Genomic DNA, 16,846 nt, shown 5'->3' with positions numbered 1-16,846 from the left:
ACCTATCCACAAATTTTGGATAACTATTTCTTTTGAGCATACATTTTCCATGATTTGTCTCACATCAGGAGTGATTTTTTTAAAAACCTTAGTAATGGTTCAGCCATTTTTAATGATAGGAAGGTGGTAGAAAAAAATCAACGCATTTCTTCTTTTTTTATTGTGTTAAAAAATACATAACATAAAATTTACCATCTTGATTATTTCTAAGTCAATGACAGTGTTAACTGTGTGCACATTGTTACACAACAGATCTCTAGACATTTTTCATTGTAAAATTCAAACTGTGCCCATTGAGCCATTTTCTTCTGCCCCCTCCACCCACCCTTGGCAAATGCCATTCTACTTTCTGTTTCTAAGAGTCTGACTATTTAAATACTTCATATAAGTGGAATCATACAGGATTTGTTTTTGTAACTGGCTTATTTCACATAATGTCCTTAAGTTTTATCCATTTTGTAGCATATACCAGGATTTCATTTCCTTCTTTTAAAAGGTCAAATAATATTTCATTGAATGTATATACTACATTTTGGTTATCCATTCATTCATTGAGGGACATTTAGGTTGCTTTTACCTCTCCTTTATTATTTAAAAAAATGCTGCAAGGAGCATGAGTGTGCGGATATCCCTTTGAGATCCTGTTTGTAATTCTTGGGGATACATATCCTGAAGTGAAATTGCTGGATCATAAAGTAATTCTATTTTTAATTTTTTGAGGAACTTTTGTACTATGTTCCATAGCGGGCTGCACCATTTTACATTCCTAGCAACAGTGCACAAAGGTTCCAATTTCTCAACATCCTTATCAATATTCGTTAATTTCTGGTTTTTTTTTTTTAGTTTTTAATATAAAATAAATGCCATCCCAATGGACATGAGGTAATATCTAGTGGTTTTGATTTTTATTTCCCTGATATTTAATGATACTGACCATTTGACTATCGTCTTTGGAGAAATGTCTTTGTTCATTTTTAATCAGGTTATTTGTTTTTGTTCTCTTGTTTATTTGCAAGAGTTATTTATATACTGTGGATATTAACCTCTCATCAGATATATGGCTTGCAACTATTTTCTCCTATTATGTAAGTTCCCTTTTTAATCTGTTGATTGTTTCCTGTGCTGTGAAAAAGCTTTAAGTTTGATATACTCCTATTTGTCTATTTTTTTTTTTTTTGCTTTTGTTGCCTGTGCTTTTGGTCTTATATCCAAAGAATCATTGCTAAATTAAATGTCATGAAGCTCTCCTCCTATATTATATTAACTTTAGAGTTTCAGCTCTTACATTTAAGTCTTTAATCCATTCTGAGTGGATCTTTGTATATTGTATATTAAAGGGTCCAATTTCAGTATTTTACATGTGGATATTCAGTTTTCCAAGCACCATTTGTTGAAGATGCTATTCATACCCTATTTTGTAGCCTTGGCACCCTTATTGAAGTTCATTTGATCATATACATGTGGATTTATTTCTAGGCCTTATATTCTGTTCCATTAGTCTATATGTCTGTCTTTATTCCAATATCATACATTTCGATTGGTGTAGCTTTGTAAAGTGTTTCGAAGTCAGGAAGTGTGAGGCCTCTAGCTTTGTTTTACTTTCTCAAGATTATTTTGACTATTCAGGGTCCTTTGACATTCCATATTTATTTTAGGTTAACTTGTACGAACTCTACAAAAAATGACATTGGAGATTTGGTAGGGATTGAATTGAATCTGTAGATTCCTTTTGGTACTATGGACACTTTAACAATATTGTTTTCCACTTCATAAACATGAGATGGTTTTCCATTTATTTGTGACTTCTTTGATTTCCTTCAGTAATGTTTTGAAATTTTCAATGTATAAATATTTTACCTCCTTGATTAAGTTTATTCTTAAGTATTTTATTCTGTTTGATGATGTAAATGGTATTGTTTTTCTAATTTTCTTTTCAGATCGCTTATTATTACTGGGTAGAAATACAACTAATATTTGCATATTGATTTTTTATTCTGCAACTTTGCTGAATTTGTTTATTAGTTTTTCCTGTGGAATCGTTAGGGTTTTTCACATATAGGACTATGTTGTCTGCACAGATAATTTTACTTTTTCTTTAGTTTGCATGCTTTTTCTTCTTCTTCTTCTTTCTCTTATCTAATTGCTCAGGCCAGGACTTGTATTACTGTGTTAAATAGAAGTGGTAATAGTGGGCATTCTGACTGGGCGTAGCGGCTCACGCCTATAATTCCAGCACTTTGGGAGGCCGAGGTGGGTGGATCCACCTAAGGTCAGGAGTTCAAGACCAACCTGGCCATATGGTGAAACATTGTCTCTACAAAAATACAAAAACTAGCCGGGTATGATGGTAGATGCCTGTAATCCTAACTACTCAGGTGGCTGAGGAGGGAGAATCGCTTGAACCTGGGAGGCGGAGGTTGCAGTGAGCCGAGATCGTGCCATTGCACTCTAGCCTAGGTGACAGAGCAAGACTCCATCTTAGAAAAAAAAAAAAGTGAGCATTCTTGTCTTGTTCCTGATCTTAGCATAAATGCTTTTGGTTTTTCACTGTTGTGTGTTGTGTTAGCTGTGGGATTTTTATACATGGCCTTTATTATGTTGAAATAATTTCCTTCCATTCCTAGTTTGTTTTGAGTTTTTACCATGAAAGCATGTTGAATTTTGTTATATGCTTTTTCTGTATCTACTGAGATGATCATGTAATTTTTATTTTTTGTTCTGTTAATGTGGTGTATCACATTAATTTGTTTTTGTATGTTGAACAATTCTTGCATCCCAGGGACAAACCCCACTTGGTCATGGTATATAATCCTTTTAATGTGCTGTTGAATTATGCTTGCTAGTATTTTGTTGATAAATTTTGCATACATATTTATCAGGGAGATTGGTCTGAAGAAAATTTTCATTCCTTTTAGTATCTTTGTCTGACTTTGGAGTGAGAGTAATGCTGGCCTCATAATATGAGTTTCAAAGTATTCTCTCTTCTTCAATTTCTTGAAAGAGTTTAAGAAGAATTGGCATTAATTCTTTAAATGTTTGTTAGAATTCTCCAGTGATGCCATCTGGTCCTGGAGTTTTCTTTGTTGGGAGGTTTTGCTGATTGACTCAATCATCTTACTAATTAAAGGTTTCTTGAGATTTTCTATTTATTCATGATTCAGTCTTGGTAGGCTATATATTTCCAGAAATTTATCCATTTCATCTAGGTTATCTAATTTGTTGCTGTATAATTGTTCAAATTAGTCTCTTATGATCCCTTTGGATTTCTGTGGCATTGGTTGTAATGTCTCCTCTTTAATTTCTGATTCATTTTTTCTCTCTCTTTTTCTGTCTCTGTCTCATTAGTCTAGCTAAGGCTTTGCCAATTTTGTTAACCTTTTTGAAAAAATAACTTAGTTTCATTGATTTTTTTCTATTGTTTTTCTATTGTTTCATATATTTCTGCTTTAGTGTTTATTATTTCCTTCCTTCTACTAACTTTGGGTTAAGTTTTTTCTTTCTATGGTTCCTTGCGTTGTAATGTTAGATTGTTAATTTGAGATCTTTCGTCTTTATAATGTAAGCATTTACCACTATTAACTTTCCCCTTAGTATTACTATCATTGCGTCCCATAATTTTTGGTATGTTTTGTTTCTGTTTTTATCTCAATATATTTTCTAAATTTTCTTTTTATTTCCTTTTGATGTACCAGTAGTTCAAGAATGTATTGTTTAATCTCCAGATACTTGAGAATTTATTAGTTTTCCTTTTGCTAATGATTTTGAGTTTCATTCCATTGTGGTTGAATGGACTTTTTATTATTATATAATGTTCTTATTTACATCTTGTGATAGTTTTTAACTTAAAGCCATTTTTTCCTAATAAAAGTATGGCCATCCCTACACTCTTTTGGATAGTATTTGTATGGAATATTTTTATCCTTTCACTTTCAGCCTATTTGTGTGTTCTTCTCTGTAAAGTGAGTCTCTAATAGACAGCATATAGTTGGATCTTATTTTTCACTTGTTTCTTTTCTTGAGTTTTGTTAATTTTTTTTGTAGCAACATACCTTGATTTTTTTTATTTCCTTTTGTTTTTTTTTTTTTTTTTTTTTTTTTGAGACGGAGTCTCGCTCTGTCGCCCGGACTGGAGTGCAGTGGCCGGATCTCAGCTCACTGCAAGCTCCGTCTCCCAGGTTTACGCCATTCTCCTGCCTCAGCCTCCCGAGTAGCTGGGACTACAGGCGCCCGCCACCTCGCCCGGCTAGTTTTTGTATTTTTAGTAGAGACGGGGTTTCACCGTGTTAGCCAGAATGGTCTCGATCTCCTGACCTCGTGATCCGCCCGTCTCGGCCTCCCAAAGTGCTGGGATTACAGGCTTGAGCCACCGCGCCCGGCCTTTTATTTCCTTTTGTGTTTCTTCTATACGTATTTTCTTTGTGGTTACTATCGAGGCTATATAAAATATCATATTAATAGCAATTTGCTTTATACTTATAACAGCTCAAGCTCAATTACATACAAAAAACTCTGCTCTGTTACATCCCCCAACACATTCTATATTATCAGTGTTAAAGATTACATCTTCTATATTTCATATCCATTAACCTAGTTAGTAGTTATATTTTTATTCTTTTATCTTTTAAATTCTATACCAGAATAAAAGTGATTTTTCATCACTATTGCCATATTATATTTATCTTTACAAGTGCTGTATTTTTTTGTGTGTGTTTTCATTTGCTGTCTAGTGTCTCTTTGTTTCAACTTGAAGAACTCACTTTCCTGTATCTTGTAAGGCAGGCTTAGCAGACTTGAAATCCCTCAACTTTTGTTTATCTAGGAAAGTCCTCCTTCATTTATGAAGAACAGTTTTAGAAGACATGATATTCTTGGTTGGCAATTTTCTTACTTTCAGCCCTTTGAGTACATCATCCTACTCCCTTCTGATCGCTACTGTCTCTCCTGAGAAATCCACTTAATCTTATGGGAGCTCCCTTGTTTAGGATGACTCATGTTTTCTCTCTCTTTTTTTTTTTTGTTAAGATTTTCTCTTTATCTTTGACATATACAATTGGATTTTAATGTGTTTTCATGTAGACTTCTTTGGATTTATCCTATGTGTAGTTCTTTGAGTATCATGAATATGGATGTCTGTTTTTTTTCTCAGATTTGGGGACTTTTTGGTCATTGTTTCTTCAAATAAGCTCTTTACACATTTCCTTTGGTTTCCTCTTCTCCTTCTGAAGCTTTCTTAGTGAATACATTGGTCCACTTAATGATGTCCCATGAGTTCCTTAGGCTTTCTTCACTTTTCTTCATTTTTTTTTTTTTTGTTGTTGTTGTTCCTCTAACTTGATAATTCGAAATGATCTGTCTTCAAGTTCACTGATGCTTCTGTTTGATCAAGACTTCTGTTAAGTCCCTCTGGTGAATTTTTCAATTCAGTTATTTTATTCTTCAGCTCCGGATTTTCTGTTTTCTTTTTTTTTTATTATTAGTTTCTATCTCTTTATTGATATTCTCTCTTTGTTCATGCAGCTTTCCTGATTTCATTTGATTGTCTGTTTGTGTTCTCTTATAGTGCATTGAGTTTCTTTATAATTATTTTAAATTCTTTTTTTTTTTTTTGTGATGGAGTCTTGCTCTGTTGCCCAGGCTGGAGTGCAGTGGTGTAATCTTGGCTCACTGCAGCCTCTGCCTCCTGGGTTCAAGTGATTCTCCTGCCTCAGCCTCCTGAGTAGCTAGGATTACAGGCGCCTGCCACCACACCTAGCTAATGTCTTTTATTTTTGGTAGAGACAGGGTTATGCCATGTTGGCCAGGCTGGTCTTGAACTCCTGACCTCATGTGATCCACCTGCCTTGGCCTCCTGAAGTGCTGGGATTACAGGCGTGAACCACTGCACCCAGCCCTGAATTCTTTGTTAAGTAATGTATAGATCTGTTTCTTCAGGTCAGCACCTGGAGATTTGTTTTATTCTATTGATTTAGCCATGTTTTGTTTCTTCATATTCCTTCTTTTTTTTTCTTTTTTTTTTTTTTTGGTGTGATTTGTGTAGTTGAAAAAAATCAACACCTCTCTAGTCTTTACAGACTGGATTTGTGCATAGGATCTTCACCAATTGGCCTGGCTGCAGATTCTGGGGGCCTCCTAAACCTTTTCTGGAGATGAATCTTCACTGGGCTTATGTACGTGACTACCCAATTAGAGAGGTTTGCCAGTTTCTTTTTGAGGGTCTTGTAGTCTGTTGCTCTCTCAGGTATGGATCTGCAGTACTTCACATTCTCTGACACTGCGGTAAGTCACTGAGTTCTCTTTTGTTCTCAGCAACCCTCAAGCATCCAAAGTATGCTGGCTCCCCATCAGTATTCTGAGCCAAGTTAACACAGAAACTTATCTCCACAGGCAGTCCCCTCAAAAGCTATAAAGTTGGATGTATATTCTACCCTTCTCTTTCCATCCTAGTGGAGAAGACGCAAGTTGTGTGTTTATTCCCATTTGCACTGTTGCTGGCTTGGGGGAGGGTCCACTGGGGGTTAAATGCAATGTCTACGGTGACTGTTCTTGGTTTTGAGCTTGCCTGGTGTCCCATGACTTCTTAACTGCTTTTGCAGTTCTCTTGAAAGCTTTTTGGAACATATGTTCTTGTTAAGTTAGTGCCTTTGCGCAGCAAGGTCTGGGGTTTCCCATTTTGCCATCTTGCTAATGTCACTCCAGACTTTTCTTAAGTAGTTGCAACATGTTTAGTTTCAATGGTTGGACACTTAAGTGATAACAGATAATTCAAAATCATCCAAATGTTTGAAAATCTGTTTCTCTCAAGTCAGTCATCAATAAGAAAATGTGGCATTGCTTAAGAAGAACAAACATAAAACTCTAGAATTATTTACTCATGCACTTCTATGCATACAATGTTTTCATAATTACCTAAATATTTTTATAATTATTGATTTTTACAGTCATATAGCATTAATTGTTATCTGATTATGCTTTTAAATTGCTGCTGTGAGTGGTCAGAGTTTTAAAACTCTATTTTTGTAAGAAGAAAAAACCAAGAACATTAAATGTTTTACACTTTTTAAATATGGTGTTAGACTTGAAGTAAAATTTATAAAAGCTTGAAAATGTAAAAGGTAAATTATTCTGTATGTTTCACTTAACTCATTCGAATTGAAGGTACAGTGTTAGTTTTCATAGCTTACCCTTTCTACCTTGATGTTGTGAAATGAATATTAAGTTTCATCCATATGCCTAGAGATAGACTTTTATTTAAAATTTTCACAGTAAGCAGATGCCTAGAAGGATTCTAGTCCCTTTCGTTATTTTCTCTTTTTTCAAGAGAATCCCAGTTTGGACTTTGCCAAAGGAAGAACATATAAAACATTTGCAGCTTCTTGCTGACTTCAGTGTTTAGTTTGAAGTATTTTCATTGAATGAAATTCTTTTGTGTTACAATTCCATTTGATATGATGAAAATTTGATTTGTAATAAAAATAGGATTGTTCCTTTATGAGAGAGGCCATGTATAACTCTTTTTTGCAATTCTGTACTCATCTTTATTCTTTTCTATGTAAGCAGTCACTGTGTTTTCTTTCATAATTGGGCATATGATACGCATTCTAACCCATGAAAAATAAGGCTGTCAGCAGGATTGTTTCTTTTGTTGGCATAGCTGTTTCTTATCTTACTGCCATTCTTAAGACTTATATGACAAGCCAGTTGAAATAAAATTTCCTGTGTTTAGGAAATAAATTGTACCCGGAAGCACAGAACTTGGAGCAGTGGGGATAAAACCTATTGTACTGCTGTACAGGCATATTCCCACCTAAAATGTAAGACATTTTTATATTAGCAATATGTCTCTCAAAATGCAATAAAATAAGCATCAGATTATGATGCACTTTGAAAGAGTTCTCAGTATGTGTAGTAACTTGATTCCACCATGATTGATTATAATTCATTACTTTGTCACTAAATGACTTCATAACTGGCTTGAAAAGAATAACCATTTGGAAATCCTGACAAATAATTTTTAAACTTTGTTACAGTTTATGTGAAACATAATGTTTGTAAAGAGAGTAATATATTTAGTCGAGTTTTCTTGCTCTTTTTCCTTAACAAATTCTGTTTTATGCCTTTTTTTAAACGGAGCTTTCACTGAAGTTTCAGTTTTGCAGGCAATATCACATACTTATTTTCTTTCATATTTATAGTGATCACTGCATTTTTTAGTGTTAAGCATTGAAAGAATTCTAGGGAAAACTACAGTTTGTTCCAGAACCTTTTCTTTTTTCTGTTCTTTTCAGTAAAATCCTTTTACATATCCAGAAAAAATATCAACTTGGCTTGGTTTAGCAGTCATTTTTGTTATTACGTCCAGCAAGATGGGTTTCAAACTGGGGTCTCTGGGACTTGTGTATGAGGGTTCAGTGAGATGGCTCAGCAAAGATCTTGAGTAGGTGGTTTTTTGTTGTTTTGTTTGTTTGTTTTTTCTAACTACTGCAAATCTCACTATCCGATGTGGTATTATAGCAGTGAGTTATTTGAAAAAAAAAAAAATCAGTTAAAAAAATTGCTGTTGGCTTACAGTGATCCTGTAGGCAGAGACCAGGATTCTTCTAATCTCTCATGCTAGAAAACATCAGTGTCCTTTCTCCTCTGTCTCCCTTTTTAACCTCCTTTCTTCCCGTATTCATGAAGCATCTACTTCATACAAAGAAATAAACTTGATACACAAAAACACATGTTTTATTCTTGAAAAATTATACTGAGCAAAATATGCCAGGTACCGTAGGATACACAAGTATATGACATTTTCAAAGCAAAACTAATATAGAGTTATAAAGTATATACAATACAAAGATATAGAAAATCTCTGCTGTCATGGAACTTAGTCCAATTTAAGCAGGCAAATGAGATCAGTCTTCGACTATGTTCAGTACAAGTCCTTAGATGGCAAATTAGTAGCACAATCTAAGTACCAAAAGGGCTAGTAACAAAAGAGGAGACATTTATCTTCTCTATCAGAGATGGTAAACAAGAAAACTCAGAACTGGAGTCAGACCACAGCTGTGTTTTGTTCAACCAATATAGTGGGGTTTTCCGCATACATTAAATTATTTTCCAACACTTAGAAATTGAAAGATTTCAAATAAAAATAAATATATAAAATTTTGAGCTTCTCTTGAAAACCTCAGAATCTTCAGGATCCTGAAGTTTCCTTTCCCTGCTAGCAGCAATAGGCTGACAGTGACTGTCTGAGACATTTTCTGGCCTGCTCCACCATTTGACCCCTTCATTTGTTCCTGCTTCTTGCTTTTACCCAAATGCATATGGGATGATGAGCCCTGCTCCATACTCATCTCTGACACCATGTCAGCTCCTGTTCCTTTTAAATGTTTCCTCTTACTTTCCTCTTGTGACTTGTTACCACTGTCTTATACATGGCCTCTGTTATTGTGCACCCAGCAGCAGGGTAGACTGCTATAGCCTTGCCCCCTAGCCATCTCTCCCCAATCAGGACAGTGTGCATACTTTTACCAGTATGTGTCATCCTATGGGGCAGGATGACAGTAAGTGAAGAAGCAGAGTCATTGCAAGATTGGGAGTGTAAAATAGATGCCATAAGTTACAGGCCTAATATCAGAGGACTAAGGCCAGTAAAGGAACTATGAGGAAGCATCTTTCATTTATTTTTTAGAATATATATATACATAATATTTTTTCTATATATACATATTTGGCTTTTTGTTTCTTTTAAGTTTAAATTTTTATTTCAATAGGTTTTGGGGGAACAGGTGGTGTTTGGTTGCATGAATAAGTTATTTAGTGGTGATTTCTGAGATTTTGGTGCACCCATCACCGAAGCAGTGTATATAGTACCTATTGTATAGTCTTTTATCCCTCACTTCCCCATCTTTTCCCCCAAGTCTGCAAAGTTCATTTTATCATTTTTATGCCTTTGTGTCCTCATAGTTTAGCTCCCACATATGAATGAGAACATAGAATGTTTGGTTTTCCGTTCCTGAGTTACTTCACTTAGAATAGTAGTCTCCAGTTCCATCCAGGTTGCTGTGAATGCCATTATTTCATTCCTCTTTATGGCTGAGTAGTATTCTATGGTGTGTGTGTGTGTGTGTGTGTGTGTGTGTGTGTGTATCACATTTTCTTAATCTACTTGATGATTGGTGGGCATTTGGGCTGGTTCCATATTTTTGCAATCGTGAATTGTGCTGCCCTAAACATGCATATGCAGGTGTCTTTTTTGTGTAATGACTTCTTTTCCTCTGGGTAGATATCCAGAGGTGGGATTGCTGGATCTTCTTTAAGGAATCTGCACACTGTTTTCCATAGTGGTTGTACTAGTTTACATTTTTACCAACAGTGTAAAAGTGGAACTATGAGGAAGTTTCTGAGAAATGGTAGGTGAGTAGCAAACAGGAGGCCAAGGACCAAAGATGAATTAAAAAGAGGGGTGGAAGTGGCCAGTGAGCACATGAAAACATGGCTCAATATCACCAGACATCAGAGAAATTAAATTAAAACCACTGTAAGAGACTGCTACATATCCACTAAGATGGCTACAATTTAAAAGATTGATAATACCAGTCAATGTGGATGTATCAGTCCATTCTCACACTGCTATAAAGATCCTACCCATGACTGGGTAACTTACAAAGAAAAGAGGTTTAATTTACTCACAGTTCTGCATGGCTGGGGAGGCCTCAGGAAACATAATCATGGCGGAAGGGGAAGAGGCATGCCTTACATGGCAGTAAGTGAGAGACAGTGAGTAAGAGCAGGGAAAATTGCCTTATAAAACCATCAGATCTCATGAGAACTCAGTCACTATCACAAGAGCAGCATGATCCCATGATCCCATCACCTCCCACCTGGTGCCTCCCTCGACATGTGAAGATTATGAGGATTACAATCTGAGATGAGATTTGGGTGGGGACACAAAGCCAAACCATATTAGTAGAGCAACTGCAATTCTCATATGTTGTTAGCAGAAATGTAAAATGATACAACTACTTTGGAAATATAGTTTTGCATTTTCTTATAAAGTTAAATGTATACTTACCATAGGTATTTACCCTTGATCAGCGAAAACATGGGTCCACACACACACTTGTGTATGAATGTTCATAGCAGTTTTTTCCATAATAGCCAAAAACTGGAAACAACTCAAATGCCCATCCCAAGGTAAATGAAAAAGAAATTGTGGTTTTCCATTTAAAAGAATACTACTGTGCAATAACAATTGCATGAATTTTTATACATAAAATAACATGCTTGATTCTCAAAAAATTATACTGAGCAAAAGAAATCAGTTATTGTGTAATTCACAAGTGTATGAAATTTAAGAGGCAGAACTAATTTATAGAAAGCAGATTGGTGATTTCTTGGAGCCAAAAGTGAAAGAAAACTGAAATGGGCATAAGAAAACATTTTGAGGTGTTGAACATATGCTATGATCATGATACTGATCATAGAAAATATTCTATGCTTATGATACTGATTACACAGGTGTATATAATTTTCAAGATTCATAGAACTATATATTTAAAATATGTACAGATTATTGTATGTAAATTTCACGTAAATGAAATTAAGTAAAAAATACTTTTACACAACAAGGCAGGCAATCCTAGGAGGGTGACACATAGACAACTAGGATAGATGAGCAGCAAAGGACATAAAATATTACAAGGACATCAAAGTACTGACTTGGAGACCAAATGAATCCTTGGGACCCTTCCAGCTGCTGTAGATGACTTTTTTCCCCAGAGCTTCCCATATAGACAGCTGCCCTACCCAGTTTGCCTTAAAGGCACTCAGCATCTTCTCTTAGTTTATCAGTTCCCTCAAGAACTTTGCATTTCTTCATTGCTTCCCATCACATAAAGCGAGGATCTGCTCATCCACTTGTTTTTGTAAATAAAGTTTTATTGAAACACAGCCACACTCCCTTGGTTCTGCATTGTCTGTGACTACTTTCATACTACAATAACAGATTTGAGTATTTGCAACAGGACTGTGACCTGTAAAGCCTAAAATAATTAATATCTGGCCCTTGACAGAAAAATTAGCTGATTCTTCACATAAAGCCACACTTATCTCCTTGGCTCTCAAGCTCTCCCATTCTCTTGCCTACCTCTCTTACCCTTCTTCACATTGTATTTATACTTCCTATTTAAATTTATTCCCTACTCCTGCCTTATTTGGTTCTATATCTAATTACAAGGATTGCCTTCTTGCCTCTATCAGTCCTTGCTAATTCTTCTTTCATGTTGGTGTTTAGTCTGTTCCCATAACTTAAAAGGACTTCCTTCTCTTTTGTCTTTCCAATTCCTATACCTAACTGAATTTCTGTTTCTTCCTTAAAGTTATCTCTTTGCCCCTGCTCTATCTGAACAAATCTTGAATGAATTCATGTCTTGCAGTTAAGTTGTTGGTTACTTTCTAGTTGGGTTGCTTTTACCGATAGCTAGATCAGAAGCTGGTTGAGGGAATATTTCTTCTCTTTATGCTCCTATAGCTTCCTTTCCCACTCCTAGCTCCAGTGTTTTGGGGCAGTGTGTCAAATGTCTTTAATCTGTCCATGTCTTTCCATCTTCCATCCCACAGTCCTAGGTCATTATCTCTTGCTTGGACTATTGCAGTATTATCTTAATTGGCCTCTCTGCTCCATTCTTAACCCTCTCGTCTCTGTTCTCACAGCACTTAGTATGATATTTTTAAAAAGTAAATCATGTTTTACTCTACTCCTTAAAATGCCTCCATGACTTCCCTTTGCACTTACAAGAATCTGACCCTTGCTTATCCTGCCATCTCCACCTTCTGCCTCTTCCCCTACTCATTGTGCTTTACCCAACCAAGTCCTTTCCTAGCCCACAGCCTTTGTGGTGGTGGCTCCTTTTCCCAAAATCCTCTTCCTCCAGCTGTTTCTATGGCTTCTTATCCTTCACTGTCCCCAGACCTCTCTAAAGTCTGGTGCTTCCCCTGAAAAAGAAGTACCTTATATCAAGTAACCTTATTTTTCTCTTTCTAGGGGCCTGGCACAGTTGAAAACTTTTCTATGATTATGTATGTTTTAATGGTTTATTATATGTCTCCTTATACCAGTTAATAACCACCATGAGGACAGAGATCTTTTCTATCTTGTTTGCTAGTATATCCCCAGCACCTAGCATGGGATCTGACTCATCGAAGACAATAAGCTATTGTTGAATGAATGAACAAGTGAAAACATAGTAGGCAAATAATAAATAACCAGTATTTTCTCTTGTGTTTCCATGAAATTTTTAAAATCCTAATGGAGTTCTTTCTTTACCTAATTTTTGCAGGTACTTCTATTGTGACTGTAAAAGCTTTTGCTCCTGACTCAATTCAGGACAGCCTGAAATATTCAATTTTTAGTGGAAATGAAGATGGCGTTCTTTCCCTGTGCTCTAAGTCAGGTAATCCTTCTCTACCCTATAATAGCTTTATTTTCTACTCCGTTTGATGTTATTTCTGCAAAATTTGCAAAGTAGAAATTGTTAGAGCTAAATAATTTAAAAAGTAAGCAAGAAAGAATTTTTTAGGCTAGCCTATGAAAAATTATGGGAAATCAAGGACTATTTGTTTATATTCTCTAAGAATTATATTCTTAATATTTCCAAATTAGACAGTGTCTATCCTGCCCTTCAAACTTTTGAAGATAAATTAGCTTCCACTTACAATTTACCCATCTATTTGGGAAAATTGGAGATAAAGTAGTGAGATCATTGACACTGAGTCCGAATTCAAAATAAGAACATGTCTAGCTGTAAGGAATCTTCATCAGAGATTCTTGTAATTTGCTACTGAATGTCAACAACACAACAAAAAAAGAACAGCTGCGAAGGTTTCTATACAGTGGTAAAGAAATTACTTCCAAACACAGCATGTAATAAATTTAGCTTCAGTAAGACCACTACTGTTTTAAATGAATACCAATTGATTATTTCAAACGTACTTTTTTTTCCACTAACGACCCTGTAGTAGATACATATCTACTGCTTTGTTGTCAAACTTCAAGAAGAATGTTTCTAATAATGTCTATGTTGCCATACAACCGCCTTATTTAATCTATACTACACACACCTGGGAAGAATTGAGAGCGGGTAATTCCTTAGGTAAATGTCCTGTCATCCAGGGTGGTGTTATGACTTTTTGGTCCACACAGCCTTTGGTCAGCAACCTTTCCGAGGTAGCCTGCTAGAAGTCTTCATCTCTTCATCCCGTTGTTGCATTAAAGGGTGGTGTAGAAAGCCTGTTCACAAAAGGGCCATTTGTGAACATCACCAAGTCTTAATTTTCTTGCAGTCCAGGTGTCTGAGGGTTCTGGGAAAGCAGCCGAGATTAAAATGCTTAGGAAGAAAGAAGAGTAACAGAGCTGGCATATTTTCCCAGGCTATCCAGATCTTCTGCCACCACACTTCTAACATGGCCCAGACCTGGTCTTATTTCTTCTACAGTCCATCATTAAAATGCAAATAAAATCTTCCTAGAGTTAGTCCAAAGAGGTCATTCACAGGAACATTTTTATTTTTTGATTAGATAACTTGTATACATTGAGTTTTAGAATTTGACTGTGAAATATCTGCCAGATGGTATGTTGAAATGTATAAGACTATTTAATGGACAATAGTAAAATAAAAACCCATACACATGCCACCCATCTCTGGAAACAGACATTTCAGTAGTCCTCCCTTATCCTAGTTTCTCTTTCTCCAGGCTCAGCTACCTGTGGTCAACCATGATCCAAAAATATTAAATGGGAAGCTCTAGAAATAAACAATTCATATGTTTTAAATTTCTCACTATTCTGAGTAGTTTGACGAAATCTCACATCATCCTACTCCATCCCACCCAGAAGTAAATCCTCCTTTTGTCCAGGGTCTCCACACTGTACATGCTCCCTGTCTATTAGTCAGTAGCTGTCTCAATTCTGAGTTCCACAGTCACATATTGAAGTACTTATATTCATGTCACTCTTATGGAACTTAATAATAGCCCCAAAGCACAAGTGTAGTATTCTGGCAATTTGGATATGCCAAAGAGAAGTGATAAAGTGTTTTTTGATTTTTTTTTTTTTTGGAAGTGAAAGATGAAAGTTCTCAATTTAATAAGAAAAGATAAAAGATTGTATGCTGAGGTTGCTAAGATCTACAGTAAGAATGAATAGTCTACTTGTGAAATTTTGAAGAAAGAAAAAAAAATTGTGCTAGTTTTGTGATGGCACCTCACGATGCAAAAGTCATGGCCACAGTGCATGGTAAATGCTTAGTTAAGAATGGAAAAGGCATTAAATTTGGGGGTGGAAGACCTGAATAGAAAAACGTGTTCAATTTGATAGTAACATGTTGCACCAGAAAGCATTGAGCCCTCTATGAAGGCTTCAGCAACGAATCCCCAGAAATGAGTGACCCTAAGCCACTTACTGCAAATAAGAGATGGTTACAGATTCAGAAATAGGTTTGGACTGAAAAATACAAAAACTACTGGAGAGGCTGCATCTGCCAACAAAGAAGGTGCTGCCGCATTTCTGAAAATGTTGAATAAGGAGAAAGGAAACCATCTAAAGCCAATCTCGAATTGCCATAAAACTAGGTGTTTGGGGAAGAAGATGCCCAATGGAACCTACATGCATAAAAGTACAAAGGAAGCACCAGGGCATAAAACATGGACAGATGAACTCTGGTACTATGTGGCAACACTGCAGGACATCCGATAAAATCAAGTGTAGCATACAAAGTGAAGAACCCACATGGTCTCTAAAACAAAAAATTATCTGCCCATGTTCTGGCAATATAATAAGAAAGCATGGGTGACACACATCTTGTTTATAGAATGGTTCCACCAGTGCTTCATCCCAGAAGTTAAAAAAAAATACTTGGATGAGGAAAGGTCAAAGTTCTGTTAATATTAGACAATGCACCTGGCCATCCTGCTATGAAAATGAAAATGTTGAGGTTGTATTTGTACCTCTAAATAAAACCTCATTGCTTCAGCCCCTTGAGCAGGCATCATCTGGTTTGTCAGGGTCACACACCTGCCTGGTATTTGATCAGCCATTAATTGATGCAGACCATAATCTGGATGTAATGTAATGCTGGAAATCATTCACTGTTGCTGACGCAGTAACGTTCATCAAAGCTGCAATGCATGAATTAAAACCAGAAACTGTAATGCCTGCTGGAAGAACTTCTAGAGTGAAGTCATGAATGATTTTAATGGCTTCCTGGGGATTGATGGAAAAGTTAGAAAAATAATTCACACAGCAAGACAGGTTGGTGGAGAAAGGTTTGCTGACATGCTTGATGAAGAAGTAGAAGATCATATTGAAAGCCATTGAGAAGTGTTAATAAATGAGGAAGAACTTTTTGAGTCATCTACAGAGAAAGGGAAGACAAAGAAGAAACTAAAGCAGAACGAACAATGTAGACATTACTGCAATTTTCTCAAGTGTTTCAAATCACACAGATATGAAAAGACAAAATTATAGAATACAATCCTCAGATAAAGTGCAGCATTGAAGTCACCCATAGGATCATAGGATTATAACTTCTGTACCAACACTTTGATTAAAAACTGACAATTTTTTCTTTTTTTCTGAGACAGAGTCTTGCTCTGTTGCCCAGGCTGGAGTGCAGTGGCATGATCTTGATTCACTGCAACCTCCACCTCCTGGGTTCAAGCGATTCTCCTGCCTCAGCTTCCCAAGTAGCTGGGACTACAGGTGTGCGCCACCACGCCCAGATAATATTTTGTAATTTTAGTAGAGACAGGATTTCACTGTTAGCCAGATGATGTCGATCTCCTGTCCTCGTGATCCACC

At 36.0% G+C, this 16,846-nt stretch overlaps 1 protein-coding gene across 1 annotated transcript in view; it reads left to right on the top strand.

Moving 5' to 3' along the window:
• DCHS2 (dachsous cadherin-related 2) overlaps positions 1-16,846 on the top strand; it is a 273,224-nt gene that overhangs the window by 210,856 nt on the left and 45,522 nt on the right. Inside the window, exon 14 of the mRNA XM_033215533.1 lies at positions 13,329-13,442. Within this exon, the coding sequence (XP_033071424.1) occupies positions 13,329-13,442 (114 nt within the window). The remainder of the gene's footprint in view (positions 1-13,328; positions 13,443-16,846) is intronic.

This window comes from Trachypithecus francoisi, unplaced genomic scaffold, assembly GCF_009764315.1.
Source record: "Trachypithecus francoisi isolate TF-2019V2 unplaced genomic scaffold, Tfra_2.0 Lachesis_group1, whole genome shotgun sequence".
Classification (NCBI taxonomy): Eukaryota; Metazoa; Chordata; class Mammalia; order Primates; family Cercopithecidae; genus Trachypithecus; species Trachypithecus francoisi.
This window is presented reverse-complemented; position numbering and strand designations above follow the sequence as displayed.